The 25,261-nt window shown below is 40.0% G+C and overlaps 1 protein-coding gene across 3 annotated transcripts; it reads left to right on the top strand.

Annotated features, from left to right (window-relative positions):
* Positions 1-2,989: 2,989 nt before the first annotated feature.
* KRCC1 (lysine rich coiled-coil 1) lies at positions 2,990-24,467 on the top strand. 3 transcript variants are annotated; one of them, XM_066267653.1, is made up of 4 exons: positions 3,010-3,140; positions 15,650-15,688; positions 17,192-17,302; positions 21,826-24,467. In XM_066267653.1, the coding sequence occupies exon 4, from the start codon at positions 21,833-21,835 to the stop codon at positions 22,613-22,615; it is 783 nt and encodes a 260-aa protein (XP_066123750.1). In that variant the 5' UTR covers positions 3,010-3,140; positions 15,650-15,688; positions 17,192-17,302; positions 21,826-21,832; the 3' UTR covers positions 22,616-24,467. The 3 variants fall into 3 exon arrangements, with proteins under 3 accessions (XP_066123749.1, XP_066123750.1, XP_066123751.1); XM_066267652.1 differs by lacking the exon at positions 15,650-15,688 and having other exon boundaries at positions 2,990-3,140; XM_066267654.1 differs by lacking the exons at positions 3,010-3,140; positions 15,650-15,688 and adding an exon at positions 3,255-3,639.
* The last annotated feature ends 794 nt before the right edge of the window (positions 24,468-25,261 follow it).

The raw sequence follows: 25,261 nt of genomic DNA, 5'->3' as shown, positions 1-25,261 counted from the left end.
ACAAAGCACCTTACACTTACACAGTATTGTGTGTATGGTGTGTGTACTGTTTTTACATTATTAACCTTTTTTACACCAGCAGGCTGTCTCGCAGGTTCTCTTGGCCCTCCGCCTCTTGCCTCTCCGCCTCCTAGGCTTCTGTCCTCTGGCGTTTGCTGCACCCGCCCACTGATGACATCAGCAAGTGCCGGACACATGTAATGCGCTGCTTGGACTGTGGAGCATTCCCCCCCCACACCCATCCCCCCACCCCCGCTTCCCCCACCCCTTAGGCCCCGGACAGATGATGCAATCATGTCTGTGCATGACCGCAGGCATTCAGTTTGGAACGCACGTCCATAACAGCGTGCGTTCAAGCTGAATAGCGCTGCTGCAGATGGTAGCGCGGCTTCTCAGTGGCTAAAGCCATTGGAAATATGTATTTTCTGATGGCTTTAGGCGACCCCTGTGTTTTGGTCGTTCGACCCCCTCTGGGGTCGCGAACCACAGGTTGAGAACCACTGGTATAGAGCAACAGAAAAGGCAATAAAATAAGGGAACATGACTAAAATGTAGAATAGGAATTAGTTTCAAATGTCCACCTACTGACCAAAGAGATTTTGCCCATTTAGAAATTACCTGGTAGGGATAGTATTAAAAATTAAAATTTGCTTTAGAAAATTGTAAAGGAGAGAAAAGGAATTTAGAAATTAACAAACCGTAGGTGTGGACCTTGCTAGTTAATTGGCAGTTTTTTAAATTAAATTGCAACTCCAAAAGGAGTAATAGAATCATAAGTAATAGAATTATAGAGAATAAAATTAAAAATAAGCCCTCCATGAGTTGGGGATAGTGGCTTGTTGCCCCCACTGGTGTAAAATAAGAAAAAATTCCAACACTCTCCCGTGGGTGGAGAAGGTGTTGGAATCTCTCCAAGTCTCTCAGCATAGAAGACATAGAGTTCATAAGGAAGACCCACAGCATTAACCATAATGGTAAAAAAAACTGTGAAAAGAATTTTCAAGGAATTGTGGGAAAAATTGGAAACCTCATATAGGCTAAAGCAACTCACTATTGGGAAAGTAATTTTGTGAAAATTGTATTTAGCTACTCAAAACAAGGCAGTTAGCTTACAGGTAGCAAATTGATTCAAGTCCTGCTTAAAAGAAGTCCTCTAGGCCAGTGAGGGAAAAGGAACCCTGAAAATTTTGTAAATGTCTTTGATTGTATTACCTTAAAAGTCTTAATGTTTCTGTATATCCCCTAGACAAATGTTATAATCTTGTTAATAATTATGCCATAATGTCATGCTCTCCCCCGCCTGTGTGTGAGCAAGAGTATATAAGCAGCCCCTGAACTATTTTTGGGACTGCACGATTTGGGTCTGATGCCCCATGTCAGCCATATGTGGCCGGCATATTTAATAAATCTCCTCTAATAAAACTCTTCAAAATTTATCTAGACTGGGTGTCTCTACATAAACTTGATGAAGTGAGGTACAATGCCTTTCAGAATCTGGGGTGCCGTACTTTATAACATAACCACTGAGCAAACTGGCCAGGTCCTCAATGTCTATTGATATGAGAGTAGATACCTCATGGTATTCATACAGTGGAATGTTACAGAGCTGTAAAAGTGAATAAAGTGGAAACACATCTCAGCATATATCAATATTAATTTAAAAAGTGAGTGATAAAAGCAAATTGCAAAGAAATAAACAGTACATATGACATTTATATAAAGCTTTAAATCATGCAAAGCAATACTTCATTTTGATTAGTAATACATATATACATAGTAAAAGTTTAAAGAAATGCCTGGGAATGAGAAATGCTGAATTACTTCTGAGTGGAGGAGGAGTTCATTAGAAACTAGGAAGAAGGAATTTCCAGGAAGCAGGAACAATGTATATAATAAATTGAGTTTGTGCAATAGCTTGGTATTCACAAGAATCAGTAAAAATTTAATGTTGCTGGATCATAAAGTGAAAGCAGAGTGGGAAGTGAAGGCAATAAGAAGATAATGAGATCAGGGAGGTGCACAGAAACCTGGTGTCGATCAAAACCACTTTTGACTTCTTCAACAAACTATCAGAGCCAGTAATGACTTCTAGATAGAACCCTTTGGCAGCAATATGGGGAGTAGATTGGAGTTGTGATATCCTTTGGAGGAATCAGTTATACTGCCATGGTTCTAACAAAAGATGATGAGAAGCTGAAATTAGACAATGGCAGTGTGACAGGAAAGGATACTCAAGCGTAGCTTGCACAGTGCAACAGGAGATACGCCCATCAACAAGAAAATAGGTAGCACATTGTACAACAATTAAACAAAAACAGATACTACAGCTTGGATGAACCTCAAAATATTGAGTGAAACAAGTCCCAGAACTGCATAGGGAGAGATACAACTCTCATGAAATTCAAAAACCATCTAAACTTTTTAAAGCTGCATATATATGTAAAGAAGTAATGACTACAAACCAGGAAGGTGATTTCTTTGGGAGATGGGGAAAAGATAATGAGATTTACATGTGTGTTTATGTACATATGTGGACATATACACATATCTGACAGGAAGGGAGAGAGAGAAGTCATTTATGGACCAACTATGTGATGACCAAGGATTGTTTACTGTGTGTACTAAAGGCTCTAGCAAAGGAAAGAACGATGAAGCAGGAAATGACGTATTTTTCAAATGCGCTGTAGGTAGAATCTGTAGGAGCAGACCTGTTTATTTTAATTAATCAATTAATTATTTAGTTGGTTTCAGATTCACTTTTAGAAAGGTGAGAGGTCCGACATGCTCTTTCTTCTCTCCACTGGAAGAGCGGAGGGTCAGCTAGGAAAGGAGGAGGCCCGGAAAAGGCAGGCGGAGGGGCGGGGCAAACAGGAAGACGGGCTAACCGGACTTTCTGGGTGGGGGAGACCAGCGCAGGCGCAGTAGCGCGCCTCTCCGTCATGGCCTCTGCGCCGGCCAGTCAGCCACGGGTGGTGGCGGAGACTTCCCCTCAGTAGCTCAGGTCTCCGCCCCCTCCTCCTACCCCGCCTGCTCGGCGGCGGAGGCGGCGGTGGCGGCAGCGCTTCCCCCTGCCTCTCCGCCACCGTCGTTGGTGGGGAGGGGGACAGTAGTTGTAGACGCCCGCCCCTGCCTCAAAGAAGGTGAGTTCCCGCCCCGGCGGCGGGGGCGGCCCCGTCTTCAGCCCCTCGGCTCCGCTGCCCAGTATAGGTTCTGAGCTCGCAGCTCGCCGGGCGCGCCGGAGTATGCAAAATGGCCGACCCGGCCGGGGCCGGCGTCTCCGCGCTCCCCACAGCTGCCGCCCGCGGAGAGGGCGCAGGGTCCCAGGAGTGCGGAGGGAAGGAGGCGCCTCGGCCCCATGAGGAAGCCGAGGTGTGAGTGAGCCGGCCAGGCGGCCGGGGCCGGACCTGTGGGCCTGGAGTGTCAGGGAGGAGGGGCATTGCCGAGCAAACCCCAGACCGAGGGGACAGATAAGGACGTGAAAGGCCCGAGACCTGGAAGAGAGCAAACCAGCGTGGGGTGCCGCTCGACGCCCGGGAAAACGCAGACATCACGGGACGGAGGGAGCAGCGGAGTTGGGAGTTTGGGGAGAGGAGGAACGTGGAAGCGTGCCCCGGGCCAAGGGAAGGGAACGGAAAGCGGGTGAGGGTCGCAGGGGTCCCTTCGGAGCCTGTCCCCTGGCTTGGTGAGGATAACACACTTTTAAAGCAAGCTTCTGAGGGCCCCGGCCCGCCGGCGGTCTGCGTGTCAGTCCGTTCCCGCCCAAGTCCAGTCAGACGAAGCCGACCAGACGGCGGAAACTTTCTTCGGTGACAGCCGACGGGAGGGAAGGCCCGGAGCTCCGTTCAGTTTGCGCAGCTGTGACGGGGCGTTTTAAAGAGCAGATGAGGGGGTAGGGGGAGAAGTGGGGTTCGAGTCGACTCAGGGAGTTGAAAAATAACGAAGGGTTGGCTAGTGTGAATGCCGTTAGCTGTCTGCTTGCTGCCATTAGGAAATGAGGAAGCTGCCCTCCCGTCCTGACCTGGGCTCTGAGGCATGTACTTCCTCATGGCTGCCTTTCAAAGGAATGGCTTGCAGGCCCTTGAGGAAGACAGGCCTGAAGTGTAGGAGGTAACAGGACATCTTCATGGGTCAGAGGACGGGCTCACAGTTGAAAGCCCTTTTTAGTAAGTACTCTTAAAAAGAGTTAAGCCACCATCAGGTGTTGGCTAGAACAAGAGTAAATTTCTTTTGACAGCCCTGAGCTTTCCTACCCAGCTCAAAAGGGACTGGGTCACCCCAGGGCTGCCAGAGGCCATGTTTAAAACTTGGGTAAGTTTCTTTGTGCAGGGGTTTGGAAGGTATAACCCTGCCAAAAGTTTTTACGGTTCTCATCAACACATTCCCCCTAACATGTGGAATCTAATCAAAGTAATTTAACAAAATAGAAACAGAAGCATAGATACATAAAAGCTATTTCTGGATTGTTAAAATCTAAGATGTTTAAATTCTTAGGACACTACCTGCGAACAGCCTGCTTATTCCAAACTTTGCGATAAGGCTGTAAGGAAGTTTTGTAAATGATTTTAGACGGAGTTTGATCCCACTGCAGAATATCTCAATAAAACACTTAGCTATCTTCATTTTAATGATTAACTTTTAGTATCTACCGTGTTGCCCTATTTAACTTTTTGTCTCCAGAATGACAGCTGGTAGAAGCAAGAATATAGAATAATTCCTTTCTTCTGGAGAGACATCAATAAATATAATCTCAAGTAATTTTGTTTTTACGCTCTTCCATGAGATTCTCTATTTCTGTGTGCTCTTCCATAATCTTTCACACCTTCCACTTTAAAGGAAGAGCAAAGTAGTGAAATACAAATTTCCTAAAATATTTTGTAAGCACTTTATATACACTTCATTCACTAAAAATGGAAATTTGAATTTATTGCAACCAAATGATGGTCCATTAAATATGTTAGGGCAGTTTGGAAGACTAGGTTTAGTGTGTTCAGTCAGCCTGGGTTAGTATTTTGTGAGGTTAAAAAAAGAAATCTGGATTTTTTTGTTTTCGTACCAAACATCCTGCCTTTCACCTACAAGTAAGCCTGGGTAGTTTAAAAGAGTCAAGACTACAGTTCAGTATTTGGCTCTCCTAACCACAACACAGGAAAATTGGAAAAGTTTCTCATGGGAAAACAGCTTTTTGCCTGACTTGGCATTTTATTTCTAATTTTTTAAATTACTGAGTATGTGCAAAATTACTAAAGACTTAATGATAGCAGTTTATACAATGCTAGTAATAACCTTTTATACCACTTCTGGGTGTTATAATGAGAATACTGAAATAGGAGGCTTGACTAGTAATAGGTTCTAGTGCTAGTTTCTACACTAACTATAACTGGAAGTACCAAACTTCTTTTGAGTTTTGTCATCTGTGAGAAGGGATAACTGGATTAGCCTAATTGAGTGGCTTTCAGCCAAAAGTAAAATTTCCCCCAGTCCCCCACACCAGGGTACATTTAGCAACATCTGGAGACATTTTGGGTTTTCACCACTGGGCAAGAAAGGGATTAGTGAAGGCAGGTGCTACTGGTATCTGTTTGGTACAGGCCAGAGGTACTGCAGAAATTCTAAAATGCACAGGGTAGCCACACCCAAGCACAAAACAGGATTTGTTTACCCAAAATGTTAGTATTGAGGTTGAGGAACTCGGCACTAACCAAACTGAGGTCCTTAATAGCTTTAAAATTGTGATCTGATTTATGGTTTGTATTGATAATCATTCCAAGTCTGGCTGTGTACTAGAATGTCAATTCGTAAAACATGAAACTGACCTATAATGGCTATCAAATGACATTCAGAATAATGAAATCTGTTGATTTAGTACTTTACTAGGATTTGAAAAAAATATTTCAGTAAGTTCAGTAAACTGCTACTTAAACAATAAATATTTGGTATATTATACTATGAAACACTAGTAAAACTCAGTGTATTTTAGTTTAGATATACATAAAAACCTTAAATTTAAAAGTAAATGAGCCTGGCCAGTGGTTGCATAGTGGATAGAGCATTTGCTTGGGATGCTGAGGTCCAGGTTCGAAACCTTGAAGTCACCAGCTTGAGTGCAGGGTCGTGGACTTGGTTGGGAGTCCCTAAGTCACAGCACATGAGAAGTAATCAGTGAACAACTAAAGTGCCGCTGTTACGAGTTGATTCTTCTCATCTCTCCCATCCTGTCTCCCCCTATACCTGTGTCCCTCATTCACTTAAAAAAAAGTACACGAACAAGAAGAGGGAAAAAGTTTGCTTATTTCTTAACCAGTATCTTAGTTTTCTTTAAAAACTTTGTTAGGAGATTCTGCTAGGATTTTAGCAATTACAAAGATCAATAGAAATCTGTAACATGACATCTTTAAAAAAAAACAAAAAAACTAAGCTAAATGTACTTGATCTTAGCCAAAAGTCTGAGAAGCAATGAGTTAATGCAATGATAAGAATGAAATTAGTGTTGAAGTCAGGGGAAGTGATAATTTCACTGTATTCTACAGTAATCATGATCTGGGTTCTTCAAACTAGAATGCTACAGCCTTTGTAATGAGTAAATATTCACTATGCAAAATAATATAAAAATTTTTTAAAATAGAAGTAGAATCAAAATTTTCTGAGGGGCCTGACCAGGTGGTGGCGCAGTGGATAGAGCGTCGGACTGGGATGCGGAAGGACCCAGGTTCGAGACCCCAAGGTCGCCAGCTTGAGCGCCGGCTCATCTGGCTTGAGCAAAGAGCTCACCAGCTTGGACCCAAGGTCCCTGGCTCCAGCAGGGGGTTACTCGGTCTGCTGAAGGCCCACGGTCAAGGCACATGTGAGAAAGCAATCAATGAACAACTAAGAAGTCGCAACGCGCAACGAGAAACTGATGATTGATGCTTCTCATCTCTTTCTGTTCCTGTCTGTCTGTCCCTGTCTATCTCTGCCTATGTAAAAAAAAAAAAAAAAAAAATTTCTGAGGGAAGATTTCTAGAATTTACTACCATACCTTCTAATGGTTCCTGTTGCCCACCATGTTCATAGAAGTTCAGTACATATACAAATTAGATCAAGTGCCCAACTATGTTAATTTGTAATCTTAATTTGTAAGGAATTACAAGGTACATAGACTACCTGCAAGTTATTTAAACCCAGTTTCACAGAGGAACACATGGAGGAATGGGACATAGGAAAGGGAAGGACAGGTATGAAAGATCTTGATAAAATCTGAATCATTCCAAAATCAGGTTTTTTCCTTTTTTTTAGCAAGAGAGGGACAACAAACGGGGAGAGCGATAAATATCAACTCATAATTGCGGCACCTTAGTTCATTGATTGCTTTCTCATGTGTGCCTGGGGGCAGCAGGCTGGGGGTGCTCCAGCCAAGGCAGTGTAACCCCCTAAGCAAGCCAGTGACCTTTGTACTCAAGCCAGAAACCGTGGAGTCATGTCTATGATCCCATGCTCAAGCCAACAACCTCAAGGTTTTGAACCCGAATCCTCAGCATCCCAAGCCAACACTTGACCCACTGTGCCACCACCTGGGGGGGGGCTCTTTTTTTTTTTTTTTAATACTGCTTCACTCCCCACTTCCCTCCTGGGGGATAATTACAACAGCAATAGTAACTTCTCCCCCTTCATTATTCCCTCTGACTTTACTGGGATGAAAGCCTTAGAATTATCCGTGCTTCCATAGTCTTCTAGATGCTCTCTCCACAGCTATCAGAAATTCCTTTGATTTTTTTATTCTACCTGTAAAGTATCTCTTAAACTCATCTGTTCTCACTACCACAATTCTGGTTCAGCCCAATCCCTTTTCTGCCAACACCCTCATTTTGAATCTTCCCCTATTGACTGTAGAATTCAAATGCCAAAGACTTATCATCTGGCCCCATTCTCTCTTTATACCACTGTCTTTTACCACTTTCATGAATATCTTGTTTTATCTAAAGCAGGTATGCTTTTTCTAATGTCCTTCCCTCATCCCAAATAACGCTTTCTTTACTTATTTTTTCTTTAAATTTTACCCATCTCCTAAGGATCAACTCAGGTCCATTCTCTGCAAAGCCTTTTCCCAAACTCAGCAAGAAGACATTGTACATTCCTGTCTTAAAACATTTAACACATATTTGTCCTGCATCATAATTCTTTTTGTATCATTTTTACAAAATTGTAAATTCTTTGATATAATGAATTGTCTTGTTCCCTTATTGATAAGTCCCAGTGTGTGGAACAGCAATGTATATATAATGGTAGAGCTGAGATAAACCAAGGTTTAAGATCCAGCTCTATTAACACATGTGGAAGCTATTTAAATTTCTTTGAAACCTGGTTTTTTAATCTTCAAAATGTGGGAAATTCCAGTTATCCTGCAGGTGTAAAAAAAAAGTGGAAAGAATAATCTATTTTGTTTGGCATACAGTAGTCAGTAAATATCTTTTTTTCCTCTCCTGTCCCACAGGCCAACCATGGTACCTTGAAGATAAAATTCAATAGTAATAATGTTTAATAAAGCCTAAAGGCATGGAGAACTAGAGTTTTGTGGGAATTGAAAAATGAGAGAACTGAAAAAAATATTATGAAGCTAAAATTGAAATATCAGGACTTTTTTTTTTTTAAGTTTCCTTAGAGGTAGAAAAGGTGAGCCCCTTGGGCTATGTGGGCTCAGGAAGGAAATAAGTTACAGAGGCAAAAGAAGGGGCCCTTGGGTCTTAGGAGAAAGAAAGCAAGGGTTTATATGCCTAGGGAAGGAGAGGGAATGACGGGCATGCAAGCTCCAGAGAGTTTACGTTGAGGGAAAGTAGGGGGTAGGGGAAGGCACCTAGGTGTGAGAGCCAGGGAGAGCATGGTACATTCTTGAATCAGAACTTAATAGGGGAAAATATGGCTGAGATTTTGAATTTGGGAATATGATACTTTTTAATAGAGATAAAGACAGAGTAAAGAGCTTGGTAAATGAAGACATTAAAGGTGATTACAGATTTCAGTGTCAGCTGTCGATGTAAGAACATCCAAACCTGTAGAGAACTTTTATAAGAGTTTGAGCCAAACTGAACACATGACAGGAAGCAAAAATCTCAAATGCTCCAGAAAATAAGTTTTGCAGTTTCTTTTTTTTTTTAATTTTTATTTATTTTTAAAATTTATTTATTCATTTTTAGAGAGGAGAGAGAGAGGGAGAAAGAGACAGAGAGGGAGAGAGAGAGAAGGGGGGAGGAGCTGGAAGCATCAACTCCCATATGTGCCTTGACCAGGCAAGCCCAGGGTTTTGAACCAGCGACCTCAGCATTTCCAGGTCAATGCTTTATCCACTGCGCCACCACAGGTCAGCCTGCAGTTTCTTTTTATACATTTGAAATTGAGCAGAGAACCAAGGAAGATTACATGGAGGTGGGGGGAAGTAAAGCAGAAAGTGAGGATTGAATTACAAGATAGACAAGATTATGTGCTCTCTTGAGCAGGGGTCCCCAAACTGCGGCCCCCTGAGGCCATTTATCCGGCCCCCACCGCACTTCCAGAAGGGGCACCTCTTTCATTGGTGGTCAGTGAGAGGAGCATAGTTCCCATTGAAATACTGGTCAGTTTGTTGATTTAAATTTACTCGTTCTTTATTTTAAATATTGTATTTGTTCTCATTTTGTTTTTTTTTACTTTAAGATATGTGCAATGTGCACAGGGGTTTGTTCATATTTTTTTTATAGTCTGGCCCTCCAACAGTCTGAGGAACAGTGAACTGGCCCCCTGTGTAAAAAGTTTGGGGACCCTTGCTCTTGAGGTTGGTTATTGCAAAGATGTGTTGGCTGACGGCAATTTTCAACCTTTTTCATCTTTGCGCACATAAACTTACTACTAAAATTCTGCAGCTCACCAAAACTATATTTTGTCAACCTGATAAACATATTTTTGATTGATTTACAGGAAAAAATAAAGTATTTATTGATTTTAGAGGGAGAGGAAGGGAGGGGGAGAGATAGAAACATTAGTCTGTTCCTGTATGTGCCCTGACCAGGAATCAAACCCGCAACCTCCTGCATATTGGAACAATGCTCTAACCAGTTGAGCTATCCAGGTAGGTAATTATCTACTTTTTAGTTCTAAAGTGACATTTTAAAACCAGGTGCCACTGTAGCCAGGTAGCTCAGGTAGAGCATCATCCCAATACACCAAGATTGTGGGTTTAATCCCCAGTCAGGGCACATACTAGAATCAAAAAGTAAAATTATAAATGCAACACCATCAACATTTCTCTTTCTCCTTATCGTTCTCTCTAATTTTTTTTTTTTAACAGAGAGGGATAGATAGGGACAGAGAGATGAGAAGCATCAATCATTAGTTTTTCTTTGCAAGACCTTAGTAGTTCATTGATTGCTCTCATATGTGCCTTGACTGGAGGCTAAAGCAGACCAAGTATCCCCTTGCTCAAGCCAGCGACCTTGGGTCAAAGCTGGTGAACTCTGCTCAAACCAGATGAGCCTGCGCTCAAGCTGACGACCTTGGGGTCTTGAACCTGGGTGCTCCACATCCCAGTCCGACGCTCTATCCACTGTGCCACCGCCTGGTCAGGCTAAAATCTAATTTTTTTAAATTTAATCAGTGCCTAAATGTACCTGAGATCTCTAAATGTATTTGAGATCTTGCTTAGTGCCAATGTCATCAATTTGGCTCTAATAAACTTATAAAACTTCAAAAGACAGCCTGACCAGATGTGGTGGTGCAGAGCACTGGACTGGGACGCAGAGGACCCAGGTTCAAAACCCCGAGGTCACAGGCTTGAACTTGGGCTCATCTGGTTTGAGCACAGCTCACCAGCTTGAACCCAAGGTTGCCAGCTTGAGCAAGGAGTCACTTGATCTGCTGAAGCCCCTGGGTCAAGGCACTAATGAGAAAGCAATCAATGAACAACTAAGGTGCCGCAACGAAGAATTGATGATTCTCGTTTCCCTGTCTGTCCTTCTCTCTGTCACACACACACACACACACACACACACACACACACAAAACTTCAAAAAACAAAAATCAATAAAAAAGGTGCCTATACTTGTATATAAGGATTTCTGTTACAAAGAATTAACCAATCAGATGCTATCTTCTGCGATGTGACCAAGAAGATAAAACCATTTTGACATTTACTGTTCAAGACGGCATTCACTCTGGATAGCTATTGTGTTGACTTGTCATTTTTTTTAAAGATTTTTATTTATTGTGTTTTTGGGGATAGGGACAGAGCAAGAAGTATTAACTCATAGTTGCTTCACTTTCATTGTCCATTGCTTTCTTGTTTGTTGTATGTGCCTTGACTGGGCAAGGCCAAGGTTTTGAACTGGTGACCTCAGCATTCTAGGTTAATGCTCTATCCAGTTCACCACCACAGGCCAGGTGACTTGTCATTTTTTAATTGGACAACCTAAGGGAAAAGAGGTTAGTAAATAATCTGGTATCGCATGTTTTAAAACTTCAATTTTTTTTTTTTTTCTGAAGCTGAAAACAGGGAGAGACAGACAGACTCCCGCATGCGCCCGACTGGGATCCACCCGGCACGCCCACCAGGGGCGATGCTCTGCCCACCAGGGGGTGATGCTCTGCCCCTCCGGGGCGTAGCTCTGCCGTGACCAGAGCCACTCTAGCGCCTGGGGCAGAGGCCAAGGAGCCATCCCCAGCGCCCGGGCCATCTTTGCTCCAATGGATCCTTGGCTGCGGGAGGGGAAGAGAGAGACAGAGAGGGGGGGGGGGAGAAGCAAATGGGCGCTTCTCCTATGTGCCCTGGCCGGGAATCGAACCCGGATCCCCTGCACGCCAGGCCGACGCTCTACCGCTGAGCCAACGGGCCAGGGCCAAAACTTCAAAATTTTTCATAAAAATATTCTCACAGCACACCAGTTGAAAATTGCTGACCTAGATGCATAGAAGCAATGGACAGGGCTTACTTAAAGCAAAGATAAACCATTTATTAAAAATATACTGCTCACAAAAATTAGGGGATATTTTTAAGCTCCATTTTCATTTTGAAATTTTCCCTAATTTTTGTGAGCAGTATGTATATGCCTGGGGCATGACAACCTACTATGACCTGCCTCATTAGAAAATTTATGTCATATCACCCTGTGAGATTCCTTTCCATAGAACCCCTTTTTATTCCATCAATACAGCTTAGAATGTTGACTTTCAGAAATGAACCCTGGTAGTAAGGGTTGAATGGAGAGGGAAATTATTGTTCTATTTTAAAGTATCTTTTTTAATTTATTTTTTATTGACTTTACAGAGAGGGGAAGAGAGAGACAGACAGACAAACACTGATCTGTTTCTGTATGTGCCCTGACTGGGGATCTAATCCAAAACCTTTTTGTGCCTTACCTATGGTGGTGCAGTGGATAAAGCATTCACCTGAAATGCTGAGGTCACTGGTTCAAAACCCTGGGCTTGAATGGTCAAGGGACATATGGGAGTTGATGTGTCCTGCTCCAACTCCCCTTCTCTCAAATGAATAAATCTTTTTTTTTTTTTTTTTTTTTTGTTAACCTTTTTGGTATCTAGATGATGCTCTAACCAAATGAGCTATCTGGCCAAAGCTGTTTTTGGGTACCTTTGAAACCAGAAATACCAGAGTTAGTGCTGCCTGTCACCAATTTAACCAAATAAGTAGAGACAGGGATTGAATCTTTAGGGGTGCTTTATGGCTAGCAGTCTGGGGAGATGGGGTTGCATTCCCATATCTGAACCCCCTATGCCAGCCACCCTTTTTTAAAAATTAATTTTATTCATTTTAGAGCAGAGAGATAGAAGGGGAGAGGAGCAGGAAGCATCAACTCCTATATGTGCCTTGACCAGGCAAACCCAGGGTTTTGAACTGGTGACTTCAGCATTCCAGGTCATCACTTGATCCACTGTACCACCACAGGTCAGGCCAGCCACCCTTTTTATAAGGGGAATAGTAGGTAGGGTAGGTGTTTTGAAATTTCAAGGGGGAGTTAATCAGTGCATAGTCAAAGGTATTTGGATCATAGCAGTGTTTGGTCCTTGGACTTCAAAGTTTTTGCTTGCAGTCCCCTGGCGAACAAAAGTAAAATCACTTGCAGATCTCATTAAGTCACATAGGCCTGTTCAGGTATCCTAGTTCCTGGAACAAAGTTTTTAGTTGCATTATCCATTATGCCCACTGACCATAAAGCTGCCATTATTCAAGCTAAAATTTTAACTTGAGTTTCTCCTATCATCTTGAGGTTCTAAATGATTGGTCTTCACTAAACTTTCCATCTGTAATGTTTTAGTTGTTATAATATTTACCTGGGCTTAAGATTTTTAATAGAAAAATCAGTGTCATGTAGTCATGGTCAAGTTGTATAAATTAATTCTGAATCAAAAGTTCTGAAGGCCATTTTAGTTTTTTATCTTGCCTGACTTAAAAGTCAAATGTAATTTAGATTATGTACTTTAAAACAACTAAAAAATAATTTAGAAACATACATATAATGGAGAAATAATTTAAAATATTAACTCCTTTATAAAATGTTTCTGATACACAGTTTTGAGGTTTTTGTTTGTGAAAGAGACAGAGGGACAGTTAGGGACAGACAGGAAGAGAGATGAGAAGCATCAATTCTTCATTGCGGCACCTTAGTTCACTGATTGCTTTCTCATGTGCCTTGACCTGGGGGCTCCAGCAGACCAATTGATGGTCTGGCTCAAGCCGGTGACCTTGGGTTCAAGCTGGTGAGCTGTGCTCAAGCTGGCGACCTCACTCAAACCAGATGAGGCCGTGCTCAAGTTGGCGACCTCTCCATTGCAAACAGTCCTCCATGTACCAGTCCGACGCTCAATTCACTGCGCCACCACGTGGTCAGGCTCTGATACACAGTTTTTAAACACTTCTTTTATGTGTGTGTGACAGAGCCAGAGAGAGGAACAGACAGACAAGGAAAGAGATAAGCATCAATTCTTCGTTGTGGCACCTTAGTTGTTCATTGATTGCTTTCTTATATGTACCTTGACCAGGGAGCTACAGCAGACTGAGTGATCCCTTGCTCAAGCCAGCGACCTTGGATTCAAGCTGGTGAGCTTTGCTCAAACCAGATGAGCCCGCGCTCAAGCTGGCGACCTCGGGGTTTTGAACCTGGGTCCCCCACGTCCCAGTCCGACTGCGCCACTGCCTGGTCAGGCTAAACAATATTTTTAAGCAAACCATTTAATTTAAACACTGATACTGAAAACGAAGCTTAGTTTGAAGATTTCTCTTAGAACCTTTAAATTAAACTTTTAGGAGTTTTTAATTACAAACTAATACATTCTTCACAAAATTTAAAACAATACAGACTTGTGGAGAGCAAAATGTTAAACATTCTCTACTCCTTTTCTAACTCGTTTTCCTAACCCAATTAAGTTTAGTGTTTTATTAAGATTTTTTTTTCCCCTATGGATGTTGAGATGAGACCATCAAATCAGACTCACAAAAGTCAGTAATACTACCTAGTATCAAGATTTACTAAAATCAAGGATACAAGCATTGAAGAGGCTCTAATAAAACAGATGAAAGATGGCTTCTCATATCATGTTTTCCCACATTGGTCATGCATGTCTGACCTGGAATAATTGATGAGGTTTCTATGTGAGAGTTACCTCACACAGTATTAAGTGTTTAAATTATTAATCTGGCCCTGGTCAGTTAGCTTCATTGGTTAGAACATTGTCCTGAAGCACAGAGGTTGCTTTTTGATTCCCAGTCAGGGCACATGAAGGAACAACAGATCGATGTTCTGTTTTTTCTCATTCCCTTCTCTCTAAAATCAATAAATATTTTTTTAAAAATTATGAATCTGCATTTTACATCCCAGAGAGTTGTTAGCTTATGTGACATTCTTCAGGGAATTATGCCTCAGAGATCCTGAATTTATCTACTATAAATAATTTTTAGTCAAGGACATCTTGCTAAGAGCATTTCAGGGATAAGTTTTCTTCCTCCTAACAAATGTTAGGCTCTTTACTCAAAGTCCAGAATTCACCTGCCTTCTTCTCTCTTCTTCCTCCCAGGCAAGGGAGTGAATGGATTACAGTCCAGCTCCTTTAACTACTTCCAGTCAATACATATACTGTATATATATCTTAGTTTTGATTCTGTATGTTGTTTTTATACTAAAATTGGATTTTAGTTCAATGGGTAGGTAGGTAGATACAGTTTTACATCTATAAATTAATATATCATGGGCATTTCTCTATGTTCTAACTCATTTAAATTGCATAAAAAATATGTTGATGTTCCATGATTGTCATTGTATTTATTAACTGGTAAACTTCTATAAATAATTTCAACTATTAGGAACTTTAGGTATGTAATACTGTAGACCTCGAGTATAAATGTAGTAATTTGACATAGATTATTTATTGTGGTGAGAAACACTTTTAGTAAATGTTCTAGAAGTTAATATGTGACCATGACTATAGCTTTGAGTGGCTTGTATAATCCTTGTCCAATGAGTCTTGCTTTTATGATCGTGTGTCTGCCAAATGTGATGGATGGTTGCCTACCATAGGTAATGATAGTTTGTGGTTTCTCAATGGGATTCTCAGATGACACTAGTGCTATAAGTAGAATTAGTGACTATCTTAAAATATACTACTCTTCTTTTCCTGACCAGATAACTTTTGGTTACAGCATCATCCCGAAGCACAGAGGATGCCAGTTCAGTCCCAGGTCAGGACAATTAGTAACAGATTAATGTTCCAGTCTCCCTCTCTCCCTACCACTCTCTTGCTAAAATCAATCAATAAATTAAAAAATAAATAAATGATAGTTATATCACTACAGATTCTCTACAGATATTAAAAAATAAGGGAATATTTTAAAAATAAATAGACTACATTTTTTGAGATGGTCTTCTATAAAAAACTAACAAAAAAACAAAGTTCCAAGACTGGATTTTTTAGCCCAGCCTTTCAATACCAATACTCCAAATAATTTCCATAAACTCCAGACTCCGACTGGTACCCCAAAAACTTCCTTTTCAAAATAGTATTTTCTGGACTAAGTAAAAATATATTTGATATAGACTCACAAAATGTCCTCATAATAAAATTCTAATGAGGAAAAAGCTAGTATTATGGTCTTCCAAGCACTCAGGAAATTAAGATTTGAGATAGTATATGAAATTGTTACAGGAACAAGTCAGGGTTTGAGTTGCTTATTGCTGCCAATCAATCACAGAGATGGATCTGAGTCATATAAGAGTGTCTTTTATTCAGATTGCCAGCAGCCTGAGAAGGCAGGAGATTAATGTTCAAAAGAATTGCCTTAATTTAACAGTCTTGGCTGACTGGCCAGTTTATATATCTTTCGGGAGGTTAGTAATTCATTATAGAGTGTGCAGTTAGTCATGTAGTAGTGTGCGGGAGGTGGGAGCCCAGTTTGCAGGGATGCCTTTTCAAAATGTCCTGACACTGGCACAAATCTAGCTGGCATCCTTGATGTTGCTCCGCAACAGCCAGGTCTGACAGCACCCCTGGGAATTATCCACAAGAGAGACTGCTGCAAGAGGGACTGTATTCTTTAGGAAACAAAGTAAAAATTAGGATTTGTGAACTAAGCTTCTAGTGTACTGCCTTACTCCTTACAAAAAATTCTGTAATGTAGCCCTATTGTGATTTAACCCCTAACAAAATGGTACCTAGTTGAAGATTAAAAGTTTAATATGATCTATCTTACCTTTATTTTATTCATAGATACCACATAAATGAACAAAGATAACTTTTTACAGATAGCTTTTGTAAAAGGCATATGTGGAGTATTAATAGTTTGAATCATAAAGGATTTCACATTACACAGTGGATTGAAAATAAAGGACTTTTAAATCAAGATTATTTCTACTTAAGCTAATACTTTGAAAGCAAGTAAAACTCAGTTCAGACTTAAATATGTTAAAAATTATGAAGTATAAATTTTGGATCACTTTATTCTAAAATAAAATATTCTTCCAGAGTAAAATACATGCTCAAAAATGAGCTTTACTTTCTTATCTACAGGAACCAAAATGGTGAGAAATTGAAGATGGATTTTGTGAAGTTTCAGGTGGTTGATATATGTTGATAATGTATTTCTAAACTTTGAATGATTTCATCTTTATAACAAGATTGTGGTTTTCAGGTAACTGGGAATGTTGGACAAAAATAAATTTTGTAATCTTTGTATCATGTTTTTTAGCTTCCCAGTTGTTTGCACAATCTCATTATTTCGGGGAAGTTTATGCTTGGAAACGGAAACAATTAATAGGTGAATATGATCAGACTTCAACAAGTTTTCAACCTGATAAGGGTAAGATTTCATTGACCTCTTTATTGGTTTCTGTACTATCTGTGGTCTTTTGGGATGGGTTTCTTTTACTTAGCATATCTTTAAGGTTGATACATATACCATGTATCAGTATTTCACTCCTTTTTATTGCTGAATAATATTCCATTGTATGGATATACCATATTTTATCCATTCATCAGTTGATGTACATTGAGTTGTTTCTACTTTTTAGCTGTTATGAATAATACTGCTATGAACATTTGTATACAAGTTTTTAGGTGGACATAGGTTTTCATTTCTCTTGAGTATGCAGTATACCTAAGAGTGAAATTGCCAAGTCCTATGATAACTCTATATTTAACATTTTGAGGAATACCCAAACTGTTTTCCAGAGTAGCTATAACATTTTACATTCCCACCAACAATGAATGAAGTTTCCATTCTTTTTTTTTTAAGTGAGAGGAGGGGAGATAGACAGACTTCTGCATACACCCTGACCAGGATCCACCCGGCAACCCCCGTCTGGGGCTGATGCTCTAATCCCCCAAGCTGTGCTCAGCGCCTACGGCCAACACTCAAACCAGTCGAGCCACTGGGTGTGAGAAGAGGAGAGAGAGAAAAAGGGGAGAAGGACAGGAAGAGAAATAGATGGTTGCTTCTCATATGTGCCCTGACCGAGAATTGAACCTAGGACATCTGCATGCTTAGGCCAATGTACTATCAACTTAACCAACTGGCCAGGGCCCCATTCTTACACTTAATATCATTTGTCATTTTGATGATCTGTCATTTTGATGATCTGTCATTTTGATTAGCTATCCTAGTGAGTGTGAATTAAAATTTCTTTTTCCTTTTATTATTGAATTTATTGGGGTGGCATTGGTTAATAAAATTATATAGGTTTCAGATGTACAATTTTATAATACATCATCTATACATAATAATGTGTGTAAAGTCTTTTTATTAAAATATTTCAAACACAAAAGTAGAGAAAATTAATATGAACTCTCATCTACCCATCATTCAGTTTCAACAGTTAACAGCTTTTTAATCTTGTTAGTAATTTTTTTTTAAAAAAACAGCTTTATTAAGATATAATTGATATACAGTAAACTGTACATATGTAAAGTATACAATTTGATGGTTTTTGACAGATGTATTTGCTCATAAAATTACCAACACAGTCAAAGTAGCAAACATATCTCTACCCCAAAACATGCACTTTAAAATTGCTTCCTCCCACCTCTTCCTGTCTCATCCCGAAGCAGTTAATATAACTACAGATTAATTTGCATTTTCTAGTGTTTTATGTAAATGGTATCATATATTATGTACTCTTTTGAGAGACTTCTTTCACTCAGCATAATTATTTTGAGATTCATTCATATTGTTGAGAGTATCAATAGTATTTCTTTTTATCACTGATAGTATTCCATTGTATGAATATTCTACTATTTATTTGATTTACCATTCACCTATTGACCAACATTTGGGTATTTTCCTTTCTGGGGCTATTACATATAGAATTGCTATGAACATTCATGAGTAAGTCTTTGTGTGGACATTAATTTCCTTTTCTTTTGAGTAAATATAGTTGTGGGATTCAGCTAGTTCGCACCGGTTCAGCAGAACAGATACCTAATTTTTTGTTGAGTTTGGCGAATTGGCTGTTAAAATGGCACTTGTAATCAGGGTTCTCTAAGGTGGGCACCTGGGTAGCCACCCAATGTGGAAATCACAGATTTACATTCCTTACTGTCTTATAATGTTCATCTGTGCAACAGCATATTCTCAGCGCCCGTAGTAATGTTCATTCTACCCATAGGTGAAAAAAATTGCAAGTGGGGATGCCCATCAAGAAACAATATGGAAATATCTTAAATAACAGTTTTATTGTTTTTTTGTCAGGTATTATTAAATATTTTTTCATTAATATTTTGAAACTCTTATAACAATCTCATTTTGTGTACCTCTTTTAGTGTTCTTATTTAAGTATTAAGTGCATGGAATAATAAACTACCTTTTGATATATCGGTTTTTTATCCTTAAAATGGTCTTTAGGGCAGAGAACCGATTGTTAAATTATTTGAATCCCACCACTGGGTAAATACCTAGGAGTAGAATAACCAGTCCCTGTGGTAAGTGTATGTTTAACTTCCTCAGAAACTGCCAAACTGTTTTCAACTGATTGTACTGTTTTACATCCTACCAACAATGTCTGCAAACTACAGTTGTTCTGTATACTCATCAACACTGGTATTGTCAGTCTTTTTCACTTCAGTCATTCTAATAAGTGCATGGTAGTATCTCATTATGGGTTTTTTTTTTAAACATTAGACTATTTTATTTTTTCAGAGACAGAGAGAGAGTCAGAGAGGGATAGATAGGAACAGACAGACAAGAATGGAGAGAGATGAGAAGCATCAATCATCAATTTTTCATTGCAACACTTTAGTTGTTCATTGATTGCTTTCTCATATGTGCCTTGACTGTGGGCCTTCAGCAGACTGAGTAACCTCTTGCTCGAGCCAGCGACCTTGGGTCCAAGCTGGTGAGCTTTGCTCAAACCAGATGAGCCGGCGCTCAAGCTGGTGACCTTGGGTCTCGAACCTGGGTCCTCTGCATCCCAGTCCGACGCTCTATCCACTGCGCCACCGCCTGGTCAGGCTCATTATGGTTTTATTTCAAATTGATTTGATAACTAATGATATCCTTCTTTGTGTTTATGGGCCATTTGTGTACTTTTCTGACGTGTCTGTTCAAATCTTTTGTATATATTTAACCCTTTGAATGGTGAGTTTTTTTTTAAAATATGAAATTTGGCCTGACCAGGCAGAGGCACAGTGGATAGAGCATCGGACTGGATGCAGAGGACCCAGGTTCAAAACTCCGAGGTCGCCGGCTTGAGCGTGAGCTCATCTGGTCTAAGCACAGCTCACCAGCTTGGACCCAAGGTCACTGGCTTGAGCAACGGGTTACTTGGTCTGCTGTAGTCCCCCGGTCAAGGCACATATAAGAAAGCAATCAATGAACAACTAAGGTGCCGCAACAAAGAATTGATGCTTCTAATCTCTCCCTGTCTGTCTGTCCCTATTTGTCCCTCTCTGTGTCTCTGTCACACACAAAAAAAATAAAAATCCTTAAAATAATGAAATTAGTTATAGTTACAGTTTTATTAACTTACATTATGTTTGTTTGATAATTTATGGAAACAAGAAGAATATACATTTGCCTTTTTTTAATGTTGCCTTACACATCTTTAAAATAAATCAATCATACTCTGGATGGTCAGGAGGCACAAGGACGTACATGAACATTCGTACTACACAAAGGGTTAATCAAATACTAGTTATATTATTCAGAATTTTTATACTAGTTAAGTTGAATAAGAGCTAAATTTTCTTGACTCACCAAATTAGGTTTCATGTAGACTTTCTTTTTAATCTCAAATTTCCAGATGAGATAGTTGATCATTAGTGACTGTGTTATGTTAGGGTTTTTTTTCTTTTAGAGCGAAATGTTCAATTCTGCATGGGTTATGCTACCTCCTAAATTTTGGAGATAAAAATGTATCACCAAAAATATCTAGGGCACTATCATCTCATAATAAGTACATTTTCTGCTATATTTGTACTTAATGCAGGACTTTAGGTAAGGGAAAGGAAGAGAAGCAGGAATACTGCTGCACCCCCTCCCACACACACACCCAAAAGGAATCAAACAAGCAAACAAAAACTAGTGTATGTACTCTAAATTTTTTCTGAAACTTTTTCTACATTAATTCAACTCCCCTCTCAGCTTTCACCTCCATTTCTTCCTTTAACCCTCCCACCAGTAGTTTAATATAGAATAAACCAGAAGGAATCCTAGAATGCTTTTTTCACCAATCAGTAGTAGCAGAATGAAATCCAAGCCCTATATAGAAGAGATGGAACTCTGTTCTGTCATTTTCTTTCATGCTCTATACCTAAGAGTTTCTTCCATAACTGAATTTCTAATTTCCAGCATTCCCAAACCACTTGATCATCATCCTTTTATTTTTAAGTCCTACAGTACTCTAGTCAGGTGAGCATGTGTGTTTATTTAATTTTGTTTGAACTGAAGATTTGAAGATCGAATTATTCTTTCATGGTTCTATTCTCTTAGAAAACAATATAAGAATAAAAGATATATATAAGAAATGAATTAATCAAACTTTAGAAAATATATGAACATTTAGATCAGGCTACCTGTGGGTGTGTAGTCCTTATCTATTGTACATATCTCTATAGCCCTCCAACAAAATCTTATGTGTCAGCTGCTTTCTGCCCACTTATCCCTCTTCTGAGAAGGATAAAGTTCCTTGTGATTAACCTGGTAGATATTTGACTGTCTTGATATTCCTTTTTGGCATTAATGTTATAATATTTAAATTTTATACTGAATTAGGTTTTAATTTGTTTGGGTTTCTATGCTTTGGTTTGTTCTGAAGCTCTCTTCAAGGGTAACATATATTCAGAATAAAATACTCTATTAAGAAGAATTTTCTTTTATCTTCTCTACAGAGAATCCATGGTTGTCAACCTAATGACGCATTCAGAGAAGACATATGACTCTTTTCAAGATGAACTTCAACATTATATCAAAGTGCAGAAAGCCAGGGGCTTAGAACCAAAGACTTGTTTCCGAGAGATGAGAGAAGACTATCTGGAAACCTGTAGGTACAAAGAAGAGGTTGATTTCAGACCTAGGGACAGAATGTTTGATCAAAGACTCCCATCTGAAACCATCCAGACCTACCCAAGATCATGCAGTATTTCACAAACGGTGGAAAACCAGTTATCTCCGTGGCTGCTGGCTCATAACAGCAGGCTGAAACTACATTCCCTGAGCTACTGTCAATTCAGCAGGGACTGTTTCTCAGAAAATCCAGTACCCCTGAACCTTAGTCAGCAAGAGCATAATTATAGCTCATACAGTGTACAATCTAGAGTTTACAAGCACCTCCCAGAAAGCAGTACCATTGCCCATAAAGCCAGTCATAAACAGATACAACAGAAGAGAAAAAGGCACCCAGAAGGCAGCCAAGAAAAATCAGAGGAAAAGCAGCCCAAGCATAAGAGGAAAAAAGGTTTTGAAGAAATAGATTTAGAAAAACACAAGAGAATCCAAAATAACAAATCAGATGTGGAAACAGTCAGGATCAGTACAGAAAATCATAAGAATCAAAAGGAGAAAAAAAGGCGAGATGTGTCTAAGAAGGAGGGTCGTAAGCATAGAAAAGAAAAAAAGGAAAAAGGCAAAGAAAGGACAGAAGAAGAAATGCTTTGGGACCAGTCTATCCTTGGATTTTGAAGCTCTTGAGTTGATTCTCCTAGGTCAAACTGGAAGTCACTGAGGAGCTTGGTTTCATGATGTTCATGTTCATAGCACTTTTCTCCTGTAAACATGTACTTTAACTTCTAACAAAGGCCAAGTGAACAGAAAGTATTTAGTATGCTTGATCTCCAACATGGAAATTACTTTTCCTCATTTTGTAAAAGTGGCTTTGCTTTTATTCATCAAATTGCTATGGTGATGGAAGTATTTTTCTCTTGGAAAGTCATTTATTTTAAATTGGAGGATTAATAGGCTTTGCAGAATCTATTTCTTGATTAGGTTTGTTTTAGTTTGGGGTGTGGTATTTTTATATTCATTAGTTTTTTCGAAGCAATTTTGATTTTTTCTTCTTTGTTAGATATATGTATTGTTTCTTTGAAGCTCTTTGTATTTTCTAGATAGAAAAGTGGAAAATGACATACATTAAGATAATAAGTTTAGGTTACATATATTTAAAAACTTCAGAGAATCTTGATACAAAATCAGTTTATAATAAATGTTTATAATGAAGTGTTCTAATTTCCACATTTGTTGTTTTTTATCAATGATCTGTTCCCATTCAATGACAATTTTCTTCTGGAAGAGTAATAACTGAGTAGTCTGTACTTAAGAAGCAAGCTCTTTTGGGTAGGTGTCACAATTTACAGTTATAAAAATTCCTTATCTGCCTGACCAGGCGGTGGCGCAGTGGATAGAGCATTGGACTGGGATGCAGAGGACCCAGGTTCGAGACCCCAAGGTCGCCAGCTTGAACGCGGGCACATCTGGTTTGAGCAAAGCTCACCAGCTTGGACCTAAGGTCGCTGGCTTGAGCAAGGGGTCACTTGGTCTGCTGGAGCCCCACAGTCAAAGCACATATGAGAAAGCAATCAATGAACAATGAAAGTGCCACAACGAAAAACTGATGATTGATGTTTCTCATCTCTCTCCATTCCTGTCTGTCTGTCCCTATCTATCCTTCTCTCTGACTCTCTCTCTCTGTAAAAAAACAAAACAAATAAAAAAACTGCTATACCTTGCTCATTCATATTTAAACCCACTTTCCACCCCCTCCTCTTCCCCTTAGTCCTCTTCCATGTAGCTAGTCTCTCTACTTTTGCTGGGCTCTGCCTTACTCAGCCCTGACTCCTCTCTGGGTCATCACCTTACCTAGTGTTCTACCTCACTGGGTCCCAAACCCAAATAGCAAAGAAGAAATAAAGGAAGGGGAGGAGGAAGAGAGAAGGGGTGGGTGACCCATTTCATTTTAAACTATGACCACACACCTTCAATCCATCAAGATTTCCCTGTATCTCACTCAGATGTCTTTTTTTCTTAAATTGACTTTAGAGAGAGGAAGAGAGAGAGAAACATCAATTTGTTGTTCCATTTATTTATGCTTTAATTGGTTGATTCTTCTATGTGCCCTGGCTGGAGATCGAACCTGCAAACTTGGTATATTGGGACAACACTAACCAGTGGAGCTACTAGGCCATGGTAGAGGTGTCTTTTCTATTCTCCCCTCTCTCCCCAGACCTTCCCTCCCTACTTCAACCCATATAGGCTCCCTTTCTGTCTGCTGATGACTTCATCTCTCACTTCAGTGAGAAAATAGAGAAGCCTTAATAGGGTGACTTATTGATCATTCTACCACCAGATCTATGAACTTACCTCAAGTAGTCTGTTTTCTGATTTCCCTCCTGTTACCAAGAAAGGTGTTTCTGCTCTTTTTAAAGACAAATCCCCCACTCCCCCACTGGATCCTACACCCTCCACCTTCCCCAGGATTTCTCTTGCCCCACAAATCCTCTACTGGACCATTCCATTAGTACACAAGCATGCTTCTGCTTCCCCTCTTCAAAAACCAAATGACAAGCCAAAACTCCCTTGACCCCATTCTTTTTCAGCTATCCCCTCTTTCACACCAAAGCATGACTATACTTCTCACCTCCTTCTCTCCATTACCTGTTCTAATCTGGTTTCTGTCTCTACTATTCCTCTGAGGCTGCTCTTGTCAAGGTCTCCAGTGACCTCCATATTGTCAAATCCAGTGGATAATTTTTATTTATAAATTCAGTCTTTCAGCAACTTCCATCTGGGGTTGGTCAGTCTCTCTTCCTGAAATGTTCTCAGCTTCCACAGCACCACTCTCTCCTGATTTTCCCTACCTCCATAGCACCTCTTCATGGTCTCCTTCACTGGGTCCTGCTCCACCCACCTATAAATGCATCATTTATATTGCATTGGGAGCCAGTCCTAGACCACCACTCCTATCTAACTGCACATTATAAGTGCATCCAGACTCATGGCTTTAAATTGATCAGTATGCTGTTGTGGACTGAATGTTCCTCACCTCCAAATTCATATGTTGAAATCAAACTCCCAGTGTTAGTGGGAGTTAGTAACTGAGGTGGGGTCTTTGAGATATAATTGTCATGAAGGTAGAGCCCTCATGAATGGGGTTAGTGCCATTATAAGAGGCTAGAATACTAGCTGAGCCTCCTAGTCTATAGAAATTTGTTATAGCAGCCCAAGCTAAGACAGTTGAAGACCTCTATCAATTTTTCTCTTTTTTTAATTGAGAGGCTGGGAGGCAGAAACAGACTCCCACATGCACCTGACCAGGATCCATCTGGCAAGTCC

This window comes from Saccopteryx bilineata, chromosome 3 (assembly GCF_036850765.1).
Source record: "Saccopteryx bilineata isolate mSacBil1 chromosome 3, mSacBil1_pri_phased_curated, whole genome shotgun sequence".
NCBI classification, from domain to species: domain Eukaryota; kingdom Metazoa; phylum Chordata; class Mammalia; order Chiroptera; family Emballonuridae; genus Saccopteryx; species Saccopteryx bilineata.
This window is presented reverse-complemented; position numbering and strand designations above follow the sequence as displayed.